The following is a 27211-nucleotide window of genomic DNA, read 5'->3' as shown; positions in this document are numbered from 1 at the left end:
GCTGGTGGCCCAAATTTCAGTACTCTCACGCGATGCGCACGATGGGTTTAATCAAGTTAGAAATTTCCAAAGTATGACTGAGTCGAAGACATTTTATAGAGCCGAAGTTGCAGGTTTTCTCGAATTTCAAAGTAACGACGAAACGGGTCGTCACAAATCTACATACAATCTTATTATTTTACCAATGTTTTAGAGGCTTTTCTCCTATTATTTCTATCTTATCTAATATTTTTATTATATTATCTAAATCTTTTTGGTTTTTTATTGCTCCTATTCTTTCTATTCCTGTTTTAAAATTCTATAACTCTGTTCCTACATCTATCAAAGTATAGCCTTTTTCTAATACATCTTCATTTTCTTGTAGAATTAAATTCTTTGGTGTTGTTTTTTATTTACAGCATGTATTATTGCCTTCACAATTTTTACAGCAATTATCTTTTTTCTTTTGCAGGTTTACATGGTCTGCGGTCTGAATTTTCGTATGTCTTATTCTTGTTTCAGCTTTGATAGTTTGTAGTGGTGTATGAGTGATATATTTTAAGAAAATCACTCCATCTCTTGTAATCATACAACTACCATTATTATGTAACATAAAATCTAATCCTATGACAAAGTCTACATTTATATTTAGATCTCTTACTCATATTTTATCCATCTTGTAACTAGGCTTGTAAAATTCGAACATGTATTTACAAAGCCGATATATGCTTTATGAACATAATGCTATATATATATATATATATATATATATATATATATATATATATATATATATATATATATATATATATATATTATGTGTTCTGTCCATTTGCATAGCTGCAATTGGTTTTTCTAAAAAATTTATTAAATTTGGTGGAACTACTCTTTTATTTATTATGCACTTTGTACATCCCGAATCTACTAATGCTAGTATTTCTATTTCATAGTCATCTATTTTTATTCTTGCAAGTATCTTTATTATTCCTAATTTCTTATCTTCATTACATACTAGTGCCTCATAATCTTCTACACTCATTAATTCTTCTTGATAGTCTTCTGGTATTGGTTTAAGAGATCTAATTATTGGTCTTGTGTTAGTTGGAATTATTTCTTCAGTTTCGTCACATTCTTCTTTTTCTTTTTCTTTTTCTAATTTCTGTAGTCTTTTTTTCTAATTCATTTACTCTTGTTTCTAATGTCATTATTCTTAAATTTGTGGTAGGATCATTTATTTCTTTATGTTTTTCTTCTTTATTTACCTTTGTATCAAATTCTTTTGGCCAAACCCATCGACGAACACCTGTGGTCGTCCACTTCTTTCACTTGAGCACCTAAAGTGGCCCTTGTTCCATTTAGATACTTCAGGTGGGTCATTCCTATTCCACTTAGACACTTTTTGCACTGTTATCAGAGCAAAACTAACACCGATCGTCTCTACGTGGATTAAGTGGCCAATTAAATTGTGCCGACTCATTTAAATTGTGCCAACTCAATTAAATTGTGCCAACTCATTTTAATTGTAAATTTACTAATTTGTAAATTCGTGGAGTTTTGACCATTAAAAATTGGGGCTTTTGGGCTGGTTGGATGTGCAATGAGGTGGCGCCCCCTTTGGTGTTGGTTTTGCTCCGATAACGGTGCAAAAAGTGTCTAAGTGGAATAGGAATAACCCACCTGAAGTATCTAAATGGAACAAGGGTCACTTTAGGTGCTCAAGTGAAAGAAGTGGACGACCACAAGTGTCTGTCGATGGGTTTGGCCAATTCTTTTTATATGCACATAATACATCCTTCTACATAACATTTCTAATATTATACAAAATCACCTTACAAATCTATTGAAATCTTTGAACCATGATTCTTAGCTCGTTCGCTCAATATGATACTCCCTCCCTCCCAAAAAGATTGTCTTAATTTGACTTGACACTAAATTTAAGAAATAAAGGAAGACTTTTGATATGTGTAGTCCAAAACTAGTCTTAGATATTTGTGTGGTTATAAATCATCTCATAAAGTTAAATTGTTTCTAAATATAGAAATGTGTCAATCTTTTTTGGGACAAACTAATAAGGAAAGTAAGACAATCTTTTTGGGATGGAGGGAGTATCATTTTTGCTCGTTAAAGATTTATTTTTTATGTTTTTGAGATAAAAATCCGTGCGAGATTTGTCGAAATTACACCAAACATTTAAGATCTATCCTATAAATTATTCTCTAACTCCTGGAAGTCTCAAAATTAAATTCTGATCTCTAGAACGAAAAACTGACCTTTGAGTCGTTATGCATTTTTGTTTAGAACAATGCTAAAACACCAAACACGTCCAATACCCATACGAAACTCATCAAAATTTAACCGAAATTGCAGAGCATGGTTAAACATCTTTACAAACTTCTTCCGACAAACGAATTCTCATTTGGACCTCACATACTTGAAATAAGACGGGTGATGCCAAAAACCACTAAATAGACACCTGTTGCAAAAACCCAACCAAACATATCGACTTCCAACTAAACTTTACAGAGAATTTTAAATTCATCATAGGGACCTACGCAACCTTTAAATCATGAATCCAAGCGCGGTTACTCGAACTTTTGACTTTGATCAACTCCATGAACTTAAGGCCACTAATTAAAGTTTATGTGCTCCAAAATGTCCTCGAGTCCCTTTGGACCCATGCATCCATACTTACAAGTCATAAAATTATCAAATGAACCTACGAAAAGTCTCAAATAAAAAAAAAGGTTCTAAAACTCAAAACGATCGGTTGGGTCGTTACAATTTGAACATTGAAAACTTGGACGCCGACTATCTCATTTTGAGACAATTCTGAGTTTTAGGGGTTTTCTTTCACCCTTTTGAATGCATGAATAAAGGGTGAAAGAATATTGTATTCCAAACTTAAAAGATTGAGGAGGTTAAATGAAATTTACTCTTAAAATGAAATGTAGTAGTAGTTCTTATTTAGAAAATTCCTTTAACTACCTTTCATTTATTTTCTCTAAATAAGGAGTCGAATCAGGCCCTATTGATTCGGATCTATTAAATTTGAAATTCTATACTAACTTCATTCGTGGTAATGCTGAAAATTTTGCTAAAAGACAGTAGTAAGAGTGATTAGTCAAGTAATTAAAAATGGTGCATTTGTGCTCCTTCAATTAGATCATACGAGAATACACTTGCTTTACATTGTCATTTGTCACCATTTCAATTTTACAAATCCAAACATCTGTACTTATAAGAGAGAACTAAAACAATTTCTCTATCATCTTACCCTCTATTATGCAATAAATATCTTAGTGCTAGCATGCTATAAGAATTTCTAAGTAACAACAATAGATATCAAAACCAAATGGAATATCTCAACTATCTTAGATGTTTAAAGCTCCTACAAGTATTGTTCATAATATCAAGCTTTAAGTTTTCAGCATGTGAAATCAAGAATACACATATTGTTGATGATTCTAGGCAAATAATATTGATAGAGAGATTTGGTTTTGCCCCTGATGGGCATGTAACCATTTCTCTAGACCATGTTTCTTGGAGATCAGATGAACCAGCTGCAAAGCTTTATCCTTCTTCCATGGGATTTTGCCTTGTTAGAGATGTATCGTTCCCACGACTCTTGAACGAGTCCATGTACACAGAGAACTTTTGTGTTTTATCTAGTAAGTATGTAAATCTTGTCTTCAGATTTGACAAGCTTGGCCCTGATTCATCCTTCAGCACATCAACCACGATCGACGAGCCTGATGAGTATAATTTGATATTTGGTAATTGCCAAAAGGAATTTCTTGTGACAATGAATGTACATACTGAAATGTACAATGTGAATAATAATGGGGAGAAAGATTTTCTTCCAGCTGGTCAGACTCCATTGCCTAAATTCTATTTCATTTTGTTCATTGTATATTTTGCGTTTTTGGGCATATGGGGATTCATTTGCTTTAAACAGAGGAAAATTGTTCACAAGATCCATTTGATCATGGCTATGTTGCTAGTTTTCAAGGCTTTGAAGATGATATGTGCTTCAGAAGACAAAATGTACATTAGAAATACAGGGAAGCCCCACGGTTGGGATGTGGCATTTTATATTTTTGGATTCTTGAAAGGTGTAACGCTCTTCACTGTCATTGTCCTTATTGGAACTGGTTGGTCTTTCTTGAAACCTTTCCTCCACGACCGCGAAAAAAAGGTTTTGATGTTCGTAATCCCCTTACAAGTGTTCGAAAATATAGCTTCGATTGTGATAACTGAAGGCGGGCCTGTTGAGAAGCATTGGTTAGTATGGAATGAGATGTTCTTGTTGATAGATGTTATGTGTTGTTGCATTGTACTTGTCCCAATTTTATGGTCCATTAAAAGCCTTAGACAGGCATCCAAGAATGATGGAAAAGCAGCTGAAAATCTCAAGAAGTTAACACTTTTTAGGCACTTTTATGTTGTCTTGATTATGTACTTGTATTTCACTAGGTTTGGGATTGCTATGATTGAAAGTGTAGTGACTTACATGAATGAATGGGTTAATGTTGTTGCTGCTGAAGGTGCAAGCTTCATGTTCTATATGTTCATATTCTACAATTTTCAGCCAATTGAGAAAAATCCATATTTGGCTATTCACAAAGATGATGATGATGAAGAAGAAGAAGAGGACGATGAAGATGAGGAGGAGGAGGATGCTTAAGAAGAACCTAGGTGGACCTGCTCACAAGTAAAATTGTACAATGAACATTTATGTCATGTTTACTTCTAATTTTCTGGACACTTATTGTTTGTAGAATCTGCAATTTTGGTAATACATTAAGTTCTTATAGAAAAAATTTCCATGTTGTGATGCATTTTTTTCGAAAGATGACGTACTACTACATGTGCAAAGTAAAAGAATAAAAAGTTAGATAAGTGAAACAACATGATATATTGTGTTATTTTTCTTTAATGATGTCTTTTCATTTGGTTAGCTGATAGCTATGCCGCTCGATTTTAACTCGACTTCTGCAATTCTAAATGGAGTAGAAAAGCTAAGTGTTATTGATATATATTAGTTGTGGGAACGTGCGTTTTTGTTTATTCCAAAATATTTTAATACGAAATTTGTGTCACAAAAAGATAATTTTTCGACCGTATCATTTTTACGCATGAAGCGGTACATTTTCCTTTTTGATCATTTTTCTTAAGATTAAAAAGGAAAAATAAATGATACTTAAATAAAGTATATAAAAAGATACTACCTAATGAGCTATTAACATGAAACAACACGTAAAGAATATAGCGGTAGACAATTTTTACTATATAAAGAAGAATATTCTAGAGTCTTTTATGCGGTGAATTTCAAATGAAGAGATCAATCGATCTACCTAATCTATCTATCTATCTATCTATCTATCTATCTATCTATCTATCTTATTTTAAAAGCATGAATATAAATGTTGGTTGACCAATATATCCTTCACATATTGAACAACCTTTATACCCTTTTAAGTTGAAATTTTATCTAAAAGATAATTTCATATAGGATAATATTGTAATATTAATTTTTTTGTAATATACTAGGACTTCAAATTCAATTGAAATTCTAATCACGTCTCTTGAATAATTAAAGTATTTCCTCAAAAGAGACAATTGTATTCTGGATACCTACCTGGACTCGTATTCTTTTACTGAAGTTAATTTCCATTAGGATTCAATTCATATTATTTATATGCTTTAAAATTCTTATTAAATATCATAGTTAAGGGAAATCTAAGTACTATTTATGGGGTGAGCACAAATACATGCTAGACGAGCATATCAATGCAAAACACCAAATTACGTCCCGAGTAAGTAGTAAAGGATTCCAGTACTTCCTTCTCTATTGAATGTCGGGTTGCATTTTTCTTCTAAATTATTACTACTATTTCTCAATTAAGTTGGATAATTTTAGTCCTAACATATTCCCCGGACCCTGTTAAAGCTGGATGTTTGTACACCGGACTGCCTTTTTTTTTGTTTGTTTTTTAAATATATTTTTCCACATAGGTAAAAATATAAAGGATATGTACCAAAAAACAATATCTTAATGAGAAGTAATGAAGTATTACGTGGATATGATCAGATATTATTTCTGTACTCATAAAATAACTAATACTCCATATAATTTCAAATAACATTTCCTAACATTTGTTATGGTTGACAGGAAATAAAATGTGAGGTATGTTCCTAGAGACTAGTATTATTTTAAAAGCATGAATATAAATGTTGATTGACTAAAATATTCTACAAATATTGAACTACTTTTATACCCCTAATAATTTCTAATCCTATTTCTCATGAAACATACTTCTTAGACCTAACCCAAATTACTCAACATAAATTAGTACTATTATCCTATTATTACTACTAGACACGTTCCTCAACACGCATTAGGAGCATATTCCTATTATTCCTGTAACTTAACTCACGTTATAGAATTAAACTAATGGAGTTTGAAATCAAATTGATTACTCCATTAGCCTGATTCACATAAGAATTGATATCCCCACAAACCCTTGAAAATACTCAAATATAGAGATGAAAATATATTTTTCATCTTATTTTTCCATTTTAACATATTCTTCATCTCCAAAAATGTGGAACTTTTTTCTTTATGTCATCAAGCTTTTTCTTTTTTATTATTTAATTTTTGTGTTAAAAGTTTGGATGAGTGGATTCATAAGAACGAGTTTGCATCGATTTATGAATTAAATTAACTTCCTACAATCAAGTAGTGCTTAATATGCAAATTTCCTTTAGGCTATTACTTAATTATTTGTTTTATGCTTTTGACTAGAAACACTTTCAAGTCATTGATGTAATTTTTGAGATAATAATAGTAATATTTTTGAAACTCATAAAATAAATGTATAGAATTACCAATAATATTAACTAGTATTTTTTTACTATGATTTAGATTGATTGGGAATATCGTGCAACTGCATGTTCGTAGAAACTACGATATTAAAAGCACGAAGGTCTTTAGAAATATTAATTGAACTTTTTGTCCTTCATTAACAAAATTTACAGTAGACAAAATTGTCATTTACTAAATTATCGTCCTAATAAATTTTAGTTATTAAAGTTTTTCTTATTTGAACAAATCCTATAATTTAGGATTTCAATCAATTTAGAGTTATATTTTGTACGAATCCTTTCCTTACTTGAATTAAGTATCACAACCAAAATACCTAAGGTTTTATGGCTTCTTCTTCTTTTCTCAGTTCACGTTCTTCCTTCTTCTTGTTTTTTTTTTTCCTGCTTCTGGATTTCTTTCACTACAAATTGATTATCGTTTTTTCTTCAGTTCTGGTTATGTTTGTTTTACTTTGCAGGTACATACATGGAGACAAAGGTAAGTAGAATCAATAATTTGCTTTTCTTTTAAATTATTATCGTTTTGCTTCAATTTTGATTATGTCTGTTTTACTTTACAACCACAAAACATGGAGACAAAGGTAAATAGAGTCAATAGTTTATTTTTTCTTTTTGGGTCTGCAGTTGATAAACTTTTTATGCCCTTAAATATTTATAAGTGAATATAATTGCCCAAGATGGAATTCTTTTTCAATTTAGTTTATACTATACGTACCCAGGCGCAAATTCCCACAAAGTTGATTTTGTGTATAACTCCTTTTGGACAAAATATTCATTGCAATGTTGATTCAATTAGAGGAGTACTTTTGGACAGAGGAAGTTGTACGTAGAATTCAAATCAAATTGTAGAATCCAAGTGTGAGTCAGAATCCCCATGTTGATATCTTATAAAAACAAATTCCTAAATATTTTGTTCCAGTTCACAATTCTCAATTTTCTACTCCATATGCTTGTTGGTTAACGAGTGAATATATTTTCCTCCTACATTCTAATTATAATTAGGTGCAGATGAAGGAAAAATATATAACGTGGAAAAGGATAAGTGGATTTCCAATCATTATATATTAGTTTCAATGCAATTATTTAATCAAATCCTGTTCTATCAAGTATTACTTAGATAACTTTTGACGTATTTTCTCTGATTTTACACTCTATATATTATATCAAATTTTGTTCTATCAAGTATTATGCTTATAGGGTTTTGAAATATATGCTGCAGAATATGTGAAAAACGAATCAGCACAGTAACGCTTTGCAGACCACATGAGTCACTGGACCAATAAGGTGAGAAGTGATTATTTCTGGCTGAAAGGAACTATGAAATTATCAGTTAATGCAGTTTTTTTTTTTTTTGGGTCAATTCTAATAAGCTCATAGTGGGAACGAGTATGACAACTGTAAATTTCAGTTTCGACTTTGGTATCTGATACTACGAAAAGTCTCTCAACATAGCAAGGTAATGCTGCAGACCCAATGTCATGCTTTAATCTCTTACCCTAAAATAATTCTGTTACGTATTTATTTTCTTCCTTTTTGAATTTTCATTTATTTGTTCCTCTATTAAGCTATTTTTTTCCCTTTTATAATTATGGACTCTATTTGACAAAGCAATAATGAAATTATGGAGCGTATTTTACACCAATGGCGAAATCGTTCTGCTGGGCCAACGCCGACACTGAGAGACGAAAGTTAAGTGGAACGAACGGAGTTAGATACCAGTAGTCCTAGCCATAATGATTGATACTCGGCATGGTGTATATGGACCTGTGCATGAATTAAGTAATTTAATGACAGAAGACTCCTGAACCTAAAAAGAGTTTAAAGTGTTTTAGAAATTTTCTACTGTAATTTTCGCGATACACACGTGCAACGCACGTATCCTGAAACTAATGATAAGATAAAAGCATTGGTGGATTGGTGAATGAGAATACCAAAAAAAGACAGATATAACTCAGCTATGACATAGTGCTAACAAACCAAGAAGCAAATGCGACATGATTCCTTTTGAAAAACATCATCTAGATTGTTCTGTGAGTGATCCACGTCTTTGTGTTGATTATATAACATCAGAGAGGAAGGTATTTTGATAAGCTCTTAATAAGTTCATTTTCATTGTGTACACATCGGATTAAGATACAAAGAATGAAAAAGATTATATTTATAGGATAACTTCTATTAATAAGTTAGAATTTGAAAAGTCAAAGATTGAGAAAACAACCACAAAATATAAACAACAAGAATTGCAAAAGTTAGCAATGGTTGGAAATAATAATTCAAAACTGTAGGAAACCAAAATTGATTAGGACTTGATATTTTAATCCATGTCTAGTTAGGATATATAGTCATATTAGTATAGAAATAGGTTTTTCTGTTTTGAATAAAAGTAGGTTTCTTACTATTATAAACAGGGGTGCTATCCTACCTATTTTCATAACAAGAAGAAAACAAAAGGAAATAAGAGAAAACAAGAGAGAATAAGAGATATTGTAGAGATTCGTGGGGTCTATCAATAAAATATTTTCCCTCAAATTTGGTATCATAGCTTCTACGATCCTGGTAGAGAATCAAATAGCTTCTGCTGCCGGTGGGCGGCACTAGCCAATATGTGTCGCCCCGTCTGGCCAACGATTATGATGGCAAACGCCGGGCCAATAATATAGGCATGAAGAAGCATGTTGAGAATGATTGAAAAAAATATTGCAGGTTTCAAGAGATACAAACAAATTTGTACAAGAGGAAGGAACAACCTTCTCTAGAAATTGGAGAAGTGGGCTAAAATAAAATTCGAGTGTTGGTGACAAGTGCATCAACGAGGATGGAGACAAGTGCTTCAACAAAAATTGAAGGTTGTTGACAAGTGCATCAATGGGATTGGAGACAAGTGCTTCAACAAATTTGGTGTTGGTGACAAGTGCATCAACGGGGTTGAAGACAAATGCTTCAACAAAATTTAGTGTTGGTGACAAGTGCATCAACGGGGTTAAAGACAAGTGCTTCACCAAATTGAAAGATAGTGAGTGACGGTTGAAGAGAAAGTGCTTCAACAATTGATGGGTTGGAAACAAGTGCCTCAGCAAATTGAAGATGGTGACAAGTGGATCAAGAATTAGATATACAATTTTGAATTAGGGGAGAATGTTGGAAATAATAATTCAAAATTGTAGGAAACCAAAATTGGTTAGGATTTGAAATTTTAATCCATGTCTAGTTAGTATATATAGTCAAATTAATATAGGAATAAGTTTTTCTGTTTTAAGTTAAAGTAGGTTTCTTACTATTACAAATACGGGTGCTACTAACTATTTTCATAACAAGAAAAAATACGAGAGAATAAGAGATATTGTAGAGATTCGTAAAGCCTATCAATAAATAATTTTCCTTCAGCAATTTAAGACATTAAATCGTGCATAGCAACTATAGAACATTAACTCTAGCAATTATGTGGATTTACGTGCATATAATGTAATAAATGTACTGAATGCCAACACAATTTGAAAGAATAGTTTTATTGCTAAAGGGTGCAACTTTTGACCTAGGGTGTTCCCCCTTTTACTCCATCTGTTCACTTTTACTTGTCTACTTTAGACTTTTCACGTTGTTTAAAAAGTAATAATGAAGTGCATAATTTACCAATGTACCTGTATTAATTTGGAAAAAATAAATTATCTTATCTTGATATGCTAAAAGTGAAAATCTATTTTTTGAAATACTGGACAAGAAAAAGGGAACGGAGGGAGTAGTATGACACTATGATCTATATATATATATATATATATATATATATCTACACACATCTAGTAATTAGTGAGGATCTTAAAGATTAAAGATGCTTTGCAGTTAATTAGCACCATACTAGGTGGTTATACCGAACTACATTAACATACTATGTTAAGTACTGATAATTTAACGTGGGAGTATGGATGAATTATTAACTATAGGTAAATAAAAAAGTGTATTACAAATTAAATGCTATGCATTTATTAGTCTAATATAAATATATTGGGAGTGAAAAGGTATTCTCTGATCCTTTAATTTATGCCTAATTACGTTGTACTAGTGAATCTATCTGCGCTTAGCGCGGTTATAAAAATCTTATCAAATCTATATTTAATATTTTTCTGATAATCTAATATTAAATAAATACAAAATATATTTTATGAAGACTAAATTTGACTTAATTTTTCTTTCAAAAGGTAATAATCCAACATATAGAGTTTATAATTTTATTCACGTGCATTTTGTGAATCTTAAATTTTAAAAAATTAAACCAAAAGTCAAAACATCACTTGCATATTTATGTTTTGAGCAAATTATAAAGCCGAATATTAAAAGTAACAACAATGGTAAACAAACTGGTTTGATTTCCCATTCGTAAGTTGACTTGAATATCTTAATTTCCAACATCTTATAGATGTACTAGTAAATTGGTTTGCGCTTCGCGCGACCATAAAAATCTTATTCAATTTTTGAAATAATTTCTTAATGCCGGAATATTAAAAATATTTAACTCTTCTTTAGTCTTCAAACTCAAATAAATTAGATTTTCAGTCTAAGCTATTTTATTATTGTCGTTTATTTTTCCTTTTGTTTGATTTTTTATCAATTACGAATTTTTAATTATCCACAAATGCTAAATTTTAAATAATAATCTATAAAATTTACACATAAGTTTTCTTTGTTTATTTAATATATTAGTATCTATTTAATTCTTCTTCTCTACCTTTCAAGAGCTACATTTTAGTGCTTAATTTTTTTTCCTTCAAAATTCTTAGAAAAAACATCAACAACAACAACATCTACTACATAAATAATAATGAAAGGGGTAAAACACACAAATGAAATCTCTTTGGTTAACTTTTTCTTTAATGTTTTCCGTTTTCCTCTTCTTCTTCTTCTTCTTCTTTTCTTGCTTCCTTGTTCATTCATTCTAAAAAAGAATATCTACCTTTTCTTCTCTCTCACTCGAACATTACATTTTTTATAGTGGCCACTTCATTCTAAGGCTACTATTTTTCCGGTCTAAAATTTATTGAAGCTATATTGAAAATTCATAAAATCTAACCTGAATTTTCAAGCTTTATTACATTGAAAATCCTTCTTTGGACAATTGAAAAATTTATCATTTACTAATTCATTTTTAACGGAAATATGTAAAATTACTTGGTTAAACTTATTCTAAAATAATATCTTCACTTATATTTGTTGATATATTTTCAAACCTTAGCAAGTATCGACTAAGCAACAAAAACATGATTATACTATCTATAGAAATACAGGATAGAGGAATAAGAAAGAAGATAAATCATTTAAAAAAGAAATAGAAAACGTATGACACCAAAAAAAAACTCTAGGACTGGAAAAAAGCTGCTTTCGATTCATGAAAGTTCATACACGTGAGAGATCAAAATTGGAAGAAGAATAAAGTAACATAAATAGAAAATCCTATTAATCCCAAAATAATATATCAACAACTTACTAAATAAAATAGAGTAAAATTACATCCATATATAACCTCATTAGTCACCTATTTTTAATTTGCAAAAAAACACAAACATGTAGCAAAAGTAACCATATAATATTATATAAATATTTCAAGAAGAAAATGAACAGATAAACAAAGAATTCAAATGAACTAATCACCTTGTATCAGAAGAATGACAAACACGGTTGATCGGGAAGTAGGATTAATATGTTACTTATCACATGGTGCATGAGGAAAAATTTGAAGAGAAATTGGGTCCATATATATTTGCCATAAGTATGTAATTATATTGATAATTGATAATGGAGGTCTTGAAAGTAGGTAATAATTATAGGTAACCAAAAGGTTAAAAAAAAAAACTGAAATTTTAAAGTACCCCATTTATGGGTGAGTTAAGTATTATTTTGTATGGGATTGATGGATCGTGGAGATCAAATTTTCAAAAGTTCAACTCTTTAAATTTTCAGGGGAAAAAATCAACTTTGTAAATTTGAATCTTTACAAGCTTTTGGGGAAACCGACAAAGAAAATTATTCATTTCCATTTCCAACGTGGGCAACAGAATTCAATGCCGCTATTGCACAGTGCCTTTCTAGTTGGTTAGGGACTTTTAAGTTTTTCACCATAATTAAGAGAGGTACAGAGATGAGGTTTTAATATTGCATGTTTAATATAACTAAGAGAGTTAAAAGAGTAATTTTTGAGTTTTTTTAACATAGCACATAAATGAGAGAAAATAGAAAAAATCTCCAAAAAAGGAGAAAAAAGATAAATGTTAATGGAGGCCATAGAGAGGTGCCACATAGGATTGTCTATGCCTAGCTTTATATTATATATAGATTAATATATGTTTTTTGCCTAAGCAAGGAGCTCAAAGCCATCCGGAGAGAGAAAAAAAAAATCCAAGTAAAGCTTTCACTTTAAATTAAAGATACATGGGCCTCAAGCACACATGAAATGAGCAAAAATTATTTGGTATCATGGACGGCCAATCAATAACATGAGACAATAAACTCATGGTACAAACTTTTTCCCAAAAATCGGAATACAATGTTCAAAAATATCATGGTACAAACTTTTTCCCAAAAATCGGAATACAATGTTCAAAAATATTTTATTTACGCTTTCAACATTTGAAGATATTGTTTTATTTTGTCAGTTGTTAATTAATACATGGTCTGAGACCACAAGCAAAACTAACAATCACTATATGAAGAGAAATCTTGCCAAATAAATCTAATATCTACGAAAAATACTCAAATTCAACACCCAATATGATTAAAAAAAAAAAAAAAAAACCGTAGAATCTGTACTCAACTTCCTCCGAGCTCAAATTGTCAAATCAAGCGGAACCAAACTGTCAATGCACACTCTGCTTTTGTCTAATTCTTTTGAATATTAAAATAAAGAAAAGTGAAGGAAGAATTTGAGTACTTGTAACAATCTTGACAAAATATCCAAAGAAAAATTACATGTGTAAAGGGAAATATACAGGTTTGAAGCAAAAGCAATAAACAAAAATGTTCAAAAAAAATAAAAATAGAAACGAATAGAAAAACGAAGGGATAGGCAAAGTTTAAAGATGTTTGGCTATGTGTGCATAAATTTATAGGGAAGCTAGACTAATATTTTTAATGAGAATTAAGAGGCATTATAAATGTGCAAGATCATGTTCTACTGTTTCAAGCTTTTCCTGTCCACAATTTCACATAAATAGATAAGTAAGTATAGAGGAAGAGGAAAAATTAAGTAATTTAATTTAAAAATATATTTTGATTTAACACATTCATAAATGGGAAATAATAGGGAAAATGCCAAAAAAAGGATTAAAAAAATAATTGTGTTTTTTGACAATAGAGATGTGCCACATTACCTACTCTGTGTCTTTCTATTGCAATTTTCTACTTTAAGTTTCATACTATTTTTTTTTTAAACGCACCATTTGCATTCATTCCTATCAATTTTGCATGTCCATTCAGCATTGAAAAATTGTATTCGTGCATTTGTCTTAAAGTTTTATTAATTAAGAGTGGTATTTATTTGTCTTAAAATTCTATTGTGATTGAAAAATGATTTTAAAAAGCAAAAAAAAGGAGAAAAATGATAAATGTGAATGGAGGCCATAGAGAGATGTCACATCACTTTGTCTATGCCTAGCTTTATAATATATATTTATTGATATTGATTATTGATATGAACTTAAATTGAATCTAGTTGGATACATTGTCTTTCCCAGTTGAATCCTGTTATTAAGCAAAATTTTAATTTCGTTGGCACACCACCGAAATCAAAATTGTGGAGTATTTGGCATTTTAATATTAAAATCATAATATATCATGATCTCTTATTAATATCCGTAATTCAATAATTGAGAAAGTTGGTATACTTACTCATGTTTTATCACTTTCTTCCCCATTACTTAAACATAAATCATCCATCAACTCATGTTTTCTCATATTCTTCAATTTTATTACCCCATTAACTCCTAATAATTCTAGGGAAGGTTTCTCACATCTATAAATATGTCTCATTCTGCCTTGTGATGGTACGCGAAAAATATTATAGAGCATGCAAAAGTGAGGTTAGTGTTGAGAGAGTTTTATTCCGTTGAAAGGTTTTCTTACTGATGGAGTTTTCGACTCAACAACTTGTCTAGTCATATTGTAAAAGCCTTAAAATTTCTGCACCTTATTTGAGATTATTTCAGGCTTAACATTCAGTTATAAAGCTAACTCGAGGAACGTGGGGATCACAGTTCACACGAGTGTAACAAGGTCATGAGGGTGCCTCAACAAACTAAGACATGAGTTGAAAATGTTTGGATGCGAGGGCTTTATGCCAAAATGCCAAAGAAAGGAGAGAAGGAAGGAACCAAAGCCTAGCTTGGGGCACAACAGGTCGCGCACGAGAGAGGGGGGCAGTGCATAAGAGGAATGTGCGAGACAGCAGGGCGCATGTCGCATGTTAAAACTATGAGGGGTACGTTGCAGGGAGAGAGAAAATTTATTGAAAATATGGTTGGGGGCTTTGGAGAAAGGAGCACTTCGGTTATTGCATTAAATATACACTGAGGTGAGATTTCGACATTAATGGTTTAACAATGTTAGTTAATGCTTGAATTAACATCTCTACGGATGAAGGTCGATAGAAAATTCCTCAAACTTCAAGATCACTCTCAAGGCTCAAGCTAAGGTTTGAACTACCAAAGGTAACAACTTCTCTTTATACTTGAATACTATTACGGGATTGTTATTTGAGATATAAGGTAAGTTAAAAATCACTACTTGACTCAAATTTTACCATGTTCTTGAGTTGGATATTTATGAACTAGGATTCTTGAGGTTAGAGACGATAAATAGCGAAATTTTGGAATTTATGATATTGTTTCAATGTCATTTAATAACTTCAATAGCTTAATATGGATTAAGTAATGAATTATTAGAGTAATAACGAGGGCCTTAAAATTATGAATAGGTGTTTGGGGTCTTGTTACAAAATTTAAATTCTTGAAGGAGTTGTGTTTTATTTGGTTGGAGGTTAATGCGTGTCGATTGACTTGTATTGATTTAGATATAAGCCTTGGAACTTGGTGGGCAAAGTTGGAACCGTTTTAAGAGCGCGATTGAGGTATACTGTAATACTGAGATGTACTTTTCCATAGAGTTTCTTCCAAGTTCATCAGTTCATGTCTTCTAAATAATTTTAAAATGTCTAAATGAGTACAAATATTATTGAATAATTGTGAGGGATTAAGTAATCATGCATTATTCCATGGGTTTGTACATGCTATGTTTCACATGTTATGAATGTTTTATGATGTTTTCAAATATTATTGAATAATTGTGAGGGATTAAGTAATCATGCATTATTCCATGGGTTTATACATGCTATGTTTCACATGTTATGAATGTTTTATGATGTTTTCAGACTAAGAACAAGTGTAAAGATGATGTTATGGTTTTCAAATGAACTTTATGAAATGTTTTAAGCGCATGATGAAAGGAAGTATGAAAAGCTTTCAAGGCTATATGTAAAGTTAAATGTTTTGGAAGCATCTTCAGGTCTTTAAGAGAGTAATATTATAGACAAAAGAGTTTAAATATTTGAATCTGCACGTGTCACTATAGGGTTGTGGTTGTAACTATTAGTTGGGGCGATTAGATAGTGATCCTTTGGTTCAGAATCTCTGTTATGCTAAAAATCCTACGTCAAAATCACATGACGTTGTGCTGAAGTGGCTTCACTGATCTGGCGGATATCGGATGACATGAGGTACACGTGGTGATTATATGTAAATGCTAGTATCAGACTCCCACTAAATAATATATGTTGGTTAGAATTCCAACATTTGTATGACTTTTGAAAATATTTTCTTGATTTATATTGCATGTTACTTCATCATGATTATTAAATGTATTGGCCCATTGATGCAGGCTGTGCGTCCACCAAATAGTATATGAGGGACCTGGTTGTGTATCAGCTCCGTTATGCAATGCAGTACGAGAATTAACATAAGATTTTTACGTGGAAAACTCCTTGCTCAAAGGACTAAAAATCACGACCTAACCCTGTAGGATTTCAACTCCACTAACCGAGCAACTCAGGCTACAACTCTATCGTAAGTTAGGAATTAACTCCCATAATCCCTCACCCTTACATTAACACTTATACAACCCTTACCCTTGACTATCCCTAGCCAAGGACCACTAATACACCTAGACTTACCCCAGCCTTGTGTACCACTCAAAGACACCCTTTGAGAATTTACCACAGTGACTAACTCTAGCCACACACTAATACAACTAAGCTAACTCTAGCCTAGTGTACCACTCAAGAGCTTGTGGAAGCAACCTTGAGAATTTTGGACACACACAAACGAACTTTTCTTTTACGGAAGAGTAGGTTTACAGTTTAAGCACAAAAGAACAAAGACTCAAAAACCCAAGGACCTAAAACATCTTCAGTTCTAGACCTGGTTCTTCGGGTTGTTGTGGCTCTGTTCTTGAAGAACACCTTGAAAGGTGGAGACTTGCACTTGGATGGAGCAATTTTTTGGATTGTGCAAGAATGAGTCTTCTTTTGGAAGATGATGTCATTATATGCACGGAGAGAGAGAGAGAGAGAGAGAGAGAGAGAGAGAGAGAGAGAGAGAGAGAGAGAGAGAGTAGAGATGACCACTTATGAAATATGGACCATTACTCAGTCGGCCTTAATAAGGTACTGCTGTACAACTGCATTGTACATTTTAGCCGCTCACTTTACAATTGTGGATTTGGACTTTCAGCTTCAGTGACCTGCACCTTTATCTGGAGGAACCTGGTTCCTCATATGTTCTTCAAACACGTTGTAAGTACTGGATACACTGTCAGTAGCTCTACAGCTGCATTGTTGGCTTAGCAGGCTGGAGACATGATCCCATCTGGTCCTTTTGAATCAACATCACTGATCTCTCATATATGAGCAATTCCTGTAGGCATTTGATCCTTTAAGGAGCATGTTAGACAAGCAGCATATGAGATATCATAAGGTTAACTAAGTTCAGACAGATGAACCTAATTATATCTAGTTCCTTAAGGTTTTCATGTCATCAAAACATGTCATTTCTTATCAATTTTCCCTTTTTTGATGATGACAAAGCGACATCCTTTGTATTCCCCCTAAGGATCGGATCTTACCGGATACCTCGTTTGTTCCCCACGAGACTCAGACCTCGAGATACATAGTAGTATTCTGGTTCTTTGAGTAAGGTTTGTCAAATCATCAAAACATGTCATGACATACCAATTTCCTCCTTTTTGATGATGATAAACTCATAGACTAAGTTTCCCCTGAGAACCAGATTCCCACTTGTTCCCCCTACGGATCAGCCCTTCACTTGCCCAGCTTGCAGTCCTCTTTCCCCTTTTCACGGTTCCCCTTATCTTTCGCACATGTTTCTCTCACATATATTGATTATACTCTTGAGACTGTGAGATGTATGGAAAGGCCATATTAAGGACCGGTTTCTCGCTCTCTCTCTGGTTTCACCAGGTTTGACAATCATCGAAACATACATATAGTCATTTTTCCCCTTTTTGATAATGACAAACCGTCTTTCTTACATGATTCTTCCTCCCTTTCCTACCCCTTTGTTTTCTACCCCCTTTTGGCATCATTGAAAAGAGCAATAAAAGTAGCATAAGCCAAAAAGAAGTTCAGTAGCAGTAACTCATGGCCACTAGGGCAACACAGCATAAGCAAGAATAGTAACAACAAGTATTAAGATCATTGCACAAACCAGAGTAATTTCGTATTAAATTAAGCATATAAAAAACATAGTAGTCTTAGTCAGTACAAAATATGATGCTTAAACTACCATGCGTGCCATAGTCGATGGAATACAAAGGGCAGATATTCAAGGGAACTAGGAGGGGCTCAAGAACTAAGGATTAGTGGGTCTAGACAAAGATTTTCAGTCTTTAGCTAAGAGTCAGCTTCTTTTGTAGCACCACTGAGACCTGGTCCCTTTGCCTTCTTGAGCATTTTTATTTCTCCATGATTTCCACATCATCCTCAGTGTAATATCGTGCACAACGAGCAACCAAATGTGCATAATAGGCTGGTGGATTCATGGAGACCGAACGTGTGCACCTTGCATACGTAGCATAGCCAGTTTGTAGCTGTGTCGGATCTGTTCTCATCAACCAGTACATGGTAATGAGCTGGACGGCTAGTACCTCGAATTTTAGCGTGGCTATACCAGTAAACATTAGGCTCCATAAGGTGGCACATCTTGGTATCTATCACAGTACCTGGCAAGGTGTTTCAATCCTTGTATGTCATGTTAGGATCATTATGATTCACAGGGAGCAGATGTGTATGATGTCTCTCTGTACTGCCATAAGTATTACTCGTGACAGATACCATTCTTCCATTCGATTGCATGCCTTGCGGATTGCATCCATTTCTCCCCTATCAGGTTCCTTCCCTTTCATTTGTTTAGTCATTATATCTTTTTGAGTTCCCTCATCATTTTCTTTTGCCTTTAAGGCCTCTACAACCCCCTTAACAATTTCAGTTCCACTTACCATAATATTAGATCTGTTTCTCTCCCCCTTATTTAGAGTCATCAAGGAGAATGTCTATACAGGGATCATAAAGTCCTTTATTTGTTCTAGAATGATCGATGGAAGTGAGGCTTACTAGAGTCCCACTATTTTTGGGATCTGGTAAAGATATGGTAGGGTTTAGGATCTAGTGAGACAGGAAAGATGATTTAGATTTAAGGAATGAGGAAAGAATTTTGCCAAATCTGAGGAAGGACAGGTTTTCTTTTAAAGTACAAAGAGATCCAGGATGATCAGGCATTTAAAGGGCTTAATTTGGAATAGGAAGCAAATGAGTTTTAATGACATGGCATTCTAGACAGTTCGAAACATATTAAGCAATGAAGAGACTACTAACCTGAGTCATAGGGACCAGGTCCCTTGACAATTTTGAAAGCGAGGCAAGAGCTCTTTGAGATATGCAATGTCACTTATGCTTGTGCTGTCCTAACCCTGCCACGCGTGTGTACCTGTGACAGTACAAGAGTGAGTTAGATGTCACCGAAAAACACTTTTTAATATTGTACCTTTTCTCTTAACCTAGCTAAGCATGAGGAAATTTGAGGAAAGGCAACAAGTTGAGCTTGATCATACCCATCTCCTATCTTCCAAAGTGCTTCCTGTTCAGCTTCATTTTACAAGAACACGCTCCCACTTGAAGGTCCTTGAATGGGGGGAATCATCCATTCTCTCAGTTGTATGCTTCGAGCAGTCTCCTTTCATGTAACTTTTAGCTGCCTCTTCTCACTCAAGCCTGTAACTAAATTCACTCATTTGATCTTGGAGCCCAAGGCATCTTAGGTCTCATGTAATGATAGAACAAGTGAGTTTAAGCAGTTTTTTTGTCCATGTAGGCATCACCTTCTTCCTTTTCTAGAAACTGGATCGGTCAGCTCTTGGCTTCTTCTCAATCTTTTGACCAGTCCCAGATCCAGCCCAGCAACTTTTCATAGGAACATAGGGACATCACAAATGATGTCCCACAGCTTATATCCTTAGCCATGAAAAGTTATGCCTTTTCCCTTTCCACCATCCATGATATTCTCTATTGGATCTTGGTGGTCTTGTGATAGATTCTTCTTTCTTTAGGCCTTGTGAACTAGCCATGATGAAAATCCTCTCTAGGTGTTAATCTTTTAGAAAGAACCCGCTCTGATACCAATTGATGCAGGCTGTGCGTCCACCAAACAGTATATGAGGGACCTGGTCATGTACCAGTTCCCTTATGCAATGCAGTACGAGAATCAACACAAGATTTTTACATGGAAAACTCCTTGCTCAAGGGATTAAAAACAACGACCTACCCCTGAAGGATTTCAACTCCACTAACTGAGCAACTCAAGGTACAACTCTATCGTAAGCTAGGAATTAACTCCCATAATCCCTTACCCTTACAATAACGCTTATGCAACCCTTTCCCTTAACTACCGTATCTAAGGACCACTAATACACTTAGACTTACCCAGCCTAGTGTACCACTCAAAGGCACCCTTTGAGAATTTACCACAGTGACTAACTCTAGCCATACACTAATACAACTAAGCTAACTCTAGCCTAGTGTACCACTCAAGAGCTTGTGGAAGCAACCTTGAGAATTTTGGACACCTACAAACAGCTTCTTTTTATGGAAGAGTAGGTTTACAGTTTAAGCACAAAAGAACAAAGACTCAAAAACCTAAGGACCTAAAACATCTTCAGTTCTGAACTTGGTCCTTCAGGTTGTTGTGGCTCTGCTCTTAAGGAACACCTTGAAAGGTGGAGACTAGCATTTTGGATGGAGCAATTTTTTTGGGTTGTGCAAGAATGAGTCTTCCAGTGGAAGATAATGCCTTTATATGCACGGAGAGAGAGAGAGTAGAGATGACCACTCATGAAATCTGGACCGTTAATCAGTCGACCTTGACGAGGTACTGTTGTACAGTTGCATTGTACTTTTAGCCGCTCACTTTACAGTTGTATTTGGACTTTCAGCTTCAGTGACCTGAACCTTTATCTAGAGGAACCTGGTTCCTCATTTGTTCTTTAAACACTTTGTAAGTACTGGATACTAATTGTCGTAGCTCTACTGTTGCATTGTTGGTGAAAGCGGAGACCTGAACCCAGCTGGTCCTTCTGAATCAACATCACTGGTCTCTCATATATGAGCAATTCTGCAGGCATCTGACCTTCAAGGAGCAAGTTAAACAAGCAACATATGAGATATCATAAGTTTTACTAAGTTCAAACAAATAAACGTAATTGTATCTGGTTCTTTAGGGTTTGTCATGTCATCAAAACATATCATTTCTTATCAATTTCCCCTTTTTTGATGATGACAAAGCGACGTCCTTTGTATTCCCCCTAAGGATAAGATCCCTTACGCAGATACTTCGTTTGTTCCCCCTAAGACTCAGACCTCCAGATACATAGTAGTATTCTGGTTCTTTGAGTAAGGTTTGTCAAATCATCAAAACATGTCATGATAGGTTTGTCAAATCATCAAAACATGTCATGATATATCACCCATATTACGAGTGAGGAAGTCTATGATGCATATTGAGTACTTGTGTGTACTCATGTCTCGGGGGCTCTGCATTTCATTTTTGGATACAAGTATTGATTCTTAGGGAAATGTTGTTAATTCCATGCTAGGCATTAAGGCGTTGGGCTTGGGATGCTACAATTTGAATGAGCAATTAAATAGTCCCCCTAAGGTCATCATTGGAAGCACTAGGTAGGTGAAGGAGGCACTGGAGCTTCTGTGGGCTCCAACACCTTTGGGGACGGGGGATCGGAGGCGCCTAACTTGGTGGGCAACCCGAGCCCTTGTTTGAGCCCTCGTGGCATTCAAAACTTTATTTGATGCCACTTCTAGAGTAGCATTGATCCTTTGAACTAGCTTCGGTCTAGCGTTTGGTGACATTTTCTGTGAGAGGGAACAACACACGAATTAGAAACATTCTTAAAGTCAAGCTTTATCAGGCGATCAAGAGTATTTGAAGAAAAAATAACTTCTTGAATGTCTGTGTAACCTCCATATCATAGAAGAGGTTGACAATGCAATGATAAGAAGAACTCAACTAGACACGGCTAGACTCCCTAGAACACATGAAAACTCAGGGCTCTGATACTAAATTTTCCATGCCCCAATGCCTCAGTGGAACAGACCTACACCTGGTTCTTTAACCTTGGTCGAGCGAACTAATCTTACATGCATCAATAAACGTGGTTCATACATGATTGAGAAAGTAAAAGTTTTTCATGAAACGTTTTATCTTTCATAAATGCTGAAATCATAATTACAAAATAATTATGATTTCATACGAGATTGCAATAGAAATGACAAAATGAATGTGTCATTATTAACTATATCTACAGATCCTCTATAACTTAATGAACAACCCCACTACACCCAAAAGAATACATGAATTGATATTTTGTCAACAACACACCTTGAACAATAACCGTGGCTCACCAAAAGAAGAGAGGAAGTGGGATGTTCCTAAAGAAAATCCACACCACCCTAAGTATCTGTACATTTATCAACAATAAAGATGCAGCGCCTGGCGAAGGGATGTCAGTACACAACAACACAGACAACAAGAAGTACTCTTATGCATTATAGACTCCCTAATATAAAATGAGGCAAGGCAATTCAAATAAAACATGGAGATGTATTATGCCAATTTCAAGACAACATCATTTCGGTAAACAAAAACAACTAAGAGTTTGAACTTTAAATAAACATAACATTTTTGTGGAAGTATGTTTAGGGCTTGAATTTATCCATCTTATGTTTAGCAACAAAGACTGAAGAACCCTAGGGCTTGAATTTCTTAATTCATTTTGGTAATTCATGTTCTTGCCGTTACTCAATGGATATAATATTTTATAAACTTTACTACAATATCATCAATCTCTCGTAACAGATTAGAAGTAAAGAAATACCTTTTTGATGCTTTCAATCTAAAACTCCAACATTTATAGTTCTAGAGGTTTCCTCTGATCAATTATGTAAAAAATTGATGTTTCGATATCATAACCTTCACAAAATCAACGATAGTTGCTAGAGGATTTCATGGCACACTTACCTTGATATTCTTAGGGCTTGGGATCGTCCTTATCTTTAAAAGTGCTCAAATATTAGATAGAAATAACTAAAACATCAAAGTTTTGATTGTCCCGTACATGTATACTTTTGGACCTTGCACCATATATAGGACACAATAGGAGCTCATGTGGCAAGAGCACGCTGCAAAGGCCAACACACAAGACACCTCGTGGGGCGCCCACGTTCAATTGGGCCCTGCCTCCCTCAGATGTCGAGCGCACGCTCTACCTTGTTCGGCGGAACACAAGACGCTTGCAACATAGCATGCCCTGCATTCTTTTAAAAAAAAACTCAAAGTGTTCTAATAGTGCTGAAATTCACCCAAGCCCAATCATCGCAATAAGTCGGAAAAGCAATATCAACTTATTAAAGTCTTGAAGCCCGGAATGAGATGCAAACACTATTAATGAGGGGTTGAATTATTAAAACAAATATACAAATTATATATATATTTGTTATTCCTTACACTATGAAAATCATACACAAACATAATGATATTATTTTTTATTTTTTGTAAAATATTTAACCCCTTATAGAATAAAAACCCTGACGAATGACCATACAATTAAGTAAGCTTATTACAATTTGAAGCGGCACATTAATAAAATAAACTTGAAATAAAGATAAGAATATCATGCATGTATAATATAAAAGTTACAAATAGTTTACATATAAGTGTGTAGGTATTTATAGCATCTTTCTATGTATCTCATCTTTGATACACTAAGTTACTCTACATAAATGGGCGAAAAAATCTGCTAAAAAGATATAAAATGTACTCACTATGCGTTAATTCTAAAGCAAGTTGGAGTCTAGATGTCTGACTGTTCTTACAAAGTGATGAGAATATATAATATCATTGTAATATTTAGGCCAGCTAAATATTGCTTATAAACTTTTCTAGATTATAAAATTGAACATTCCTTAGTTTGAATTTATTTTCCTCTTATTTGGTAGACCACTTGGCTGTCTACTAATCTATATATATATATATATATATATATATATATATATAAGGAGATTAGTCTAGCTTAATATTAAGCCAGCGGCGTAATATGAATAAGCCACTTGGCAGCAAATTCTATTTGCATTAATTATAAAAGAAGTTATTAATTGTAGTTCAAAATATTACCTAATTTAATGATCTACTAATAATCTATATATATATATTTGCAATTAATGTTACACCAAGTGGTGGTAATAATAATCTATATCTATATCTATATATATATATATATATATATATATATATATATATATATATAAAGGAGAGTAGTCTAGCTTTTATATTAAGCCAAGTGGCGTAATATGAACAAGCCACTTGGCAACAAATTCTATTTGCATTAATTATAAAAGAAGTTATTAATTGTAGTTCAAAATATTACCTAATTTAAGAATCTACTACTACTACTAATCTATATTATAATAAAAGGAGGGTAGTTTAACTTAATATTAAGCCAAGTGGCATAATATGAACAAGCCACTTGGCAACAAATTCTATTTGATTAGTTTTAAGAAGAGTTATTAATTGCAGTTGAAATATTACCATAAAGAAATAATATCATATAATTTGAAAAATAGTCATATAAAATTATTCCTTATACGGACATTAGAATATTTTCAATCTATATTATAAGCATATTATTCCTTATAAATTTACTTCCTTTTTCCTTAGCCTACTTACCAAAGAACGTTCTTTATATCATTGTAAAAAAAGAGAGCCTAAATATATACATAAATCAGTAAATCTTCTTTAATAGATTTATTTAGTTCTTTAAACGTTGCTACAAATAGAATTAGAAGAACATAGTGAAGAAGGCAACCATAATAATAATAATAATAATAATAATAATAATAATAATAATAATAATAATAATAATAATAATAATAATAATAATAATAATAATAATAATAATAATAATAATAATAATAATAATAATAATAATAATAATAATAATAATAATAATAATAATAATAATAATAATAATAATAATAATAATAATAATAATAATAATAATAATAATAATAATAATAATAATAATAATAATAATAATAATAATAATAATAATAATAATAATAATAATAATAATAATAATAATAATAATAATAATAATAATAATAATAATAATAATAATAATAATAATAATAATAATAATAATAATAATAATAATAATAATAATAATAATAATAATAATAATAATAATAATAATAATAATAATAATAATAATAATAATAATAATAATAATAATAATAATAATAATCTATATTATAATAAAAGGAGGATAGTCTAGCTTAATATTAAGCCAAGTGGCGTAATATGAACAAGCCACTTGGCAACAAATTTTATTTGATTAGTTTTAAGAAGAGTTATTAATTAAAATTGAAATATTACCATATAAGAAATAATATCATATAATTTGAAAAATAGTCATATAAAATTATTCCTTATCACGGACATTAGAATATTTTCAATCTATATTATAAGCATATTATTCCTTATAAATTTACTTCCTTTTTCCTTAGCCTACTTACCAAAGAACGTTCTTTATATCATTGTAAAAAAAGAGAGCCTAAATATATACATAAATCAGTAAATCTTCTTTAATAGATTTATTTAGTTCTTTAAACGTTGCTACAAATAGAATTAGAAGAACATAGTGAAGAAGGCAACCATAATAATAATAATAATAATAATAATAATAATAATAATAATAATAATAATAATAATAATAATAATAATAATAATAATAATAATAATAATAATAATAATAATAATAATAATAATAATAATAATAATAATAATAATAATAATAATAATAATAATAATAATAATAATAATAATAATAATAATAATAATAATAATAATAATAATAATAATAATAATAATAATAATAATAATAATAATAATAATAATAATAATAATAATAATAATAATAATAATAATAATAATAATAATAATAATAATAATAATAATAATAATAATAATAATAATAATAATAATAATAATAATAATAATAATAATAATAATAATAATAATAATAATAATAATAATAATAATAATAATAATAATAATAATAATAATAATAATAATAATAATAATAATAATAATAATAATCTATATCTATATCTATCTATCTATTATTAAAAAGAGGATAGTTTGCCATAGGATTGTGACAAGTGTCAATGCAGGATAATGCCACGTGGTAGTTTTAGGACAAAAATAGTTAATTAGTTAATAATTAGTTATTAGTTATTGTTTTTAATTTAAAAAATAATTAAATATCAATATTTTCTAGGAAACGTATACATCTATATATTGGATTTAATTTAAATTGACAAATAAATAATTTAGATTAGAACATAAATTATTTGAATTTGATTTGAAAAGTAAACACATTTTTTTATGAAGGAAGCACATACATCTATATATTGGCTTTAAATTAACAAATAAAGAAAAACGTAAAAACTAAAAAAAGAAAAAATACTATTAAACTCAAGTAAAGTTTTAGCATAAGAAGTACTAATTGCTAGACCTGAGAACTTAAATTGAAATATATTTTAGAACGAATATATCAGTAATTAATAAAGTGTAAGTGGCATTAATCTATATTTATATTAAAGGATAAATATCATCTTCGAATCATATCTTTTATTATTTTCTTAAAAATAGATCCTATTCCTTACTACTTA

At 31.8% G+C, this 27211-nt stretch overlaps 1 protein-coding gene across 1 annotated transcript; it reads left to right on the top strand.

Annotated features, from left to right (window-relative positions):
- The first annotated feature begins 3331 nt into the window (after positions 1-3331).
- On the top strand, positions 3332-4874 carry LOC132061243 (protein CANDIDATE G-PROTEIN COUPLED RECEPTOR 7-like). The gene has a single exon (XM_059454092.1). The coding sequence runs from the start codon at positions 3332-3334 to the stop codon at positions 4661-4663; it is 1332 nt and encodes a 443-aa protein (XP_059310075.1). The 3' UTR covers positions 4664-4874.
- Positions 4875-27211: the final 22337 nt, after the last annotated feature.

Source organism: Lycium ferocissimum, chromosome 6 (assembly GCF_029784015.1).
Source record: "Lycium ferocissimum isolate CSIRO_LF1 chromosome 6, AGI_CSIRO_Lferr_CH_V1, whole genome shotgun sequence".
Classification (NCBI taxonomy): domain Eukaryota; kingdom Viridiplantae; phylum Streptophyta; class Magnoliopsida; order Solanales; family Solanaceae; genus Lycium; species Lycium ferocissimum.
This window is presented reverse-complemented; position numbering and strand designations above follow the sequence as displayed.

Coding starts and splice junctions, on each gene's coding strand:
- LOC132061243 (XM_059454092.1), top strand. CDS start 3,332: ATGGAATATCTCAACTATCTTAGATGTTTAAAGCTCCTACAAGTATTG.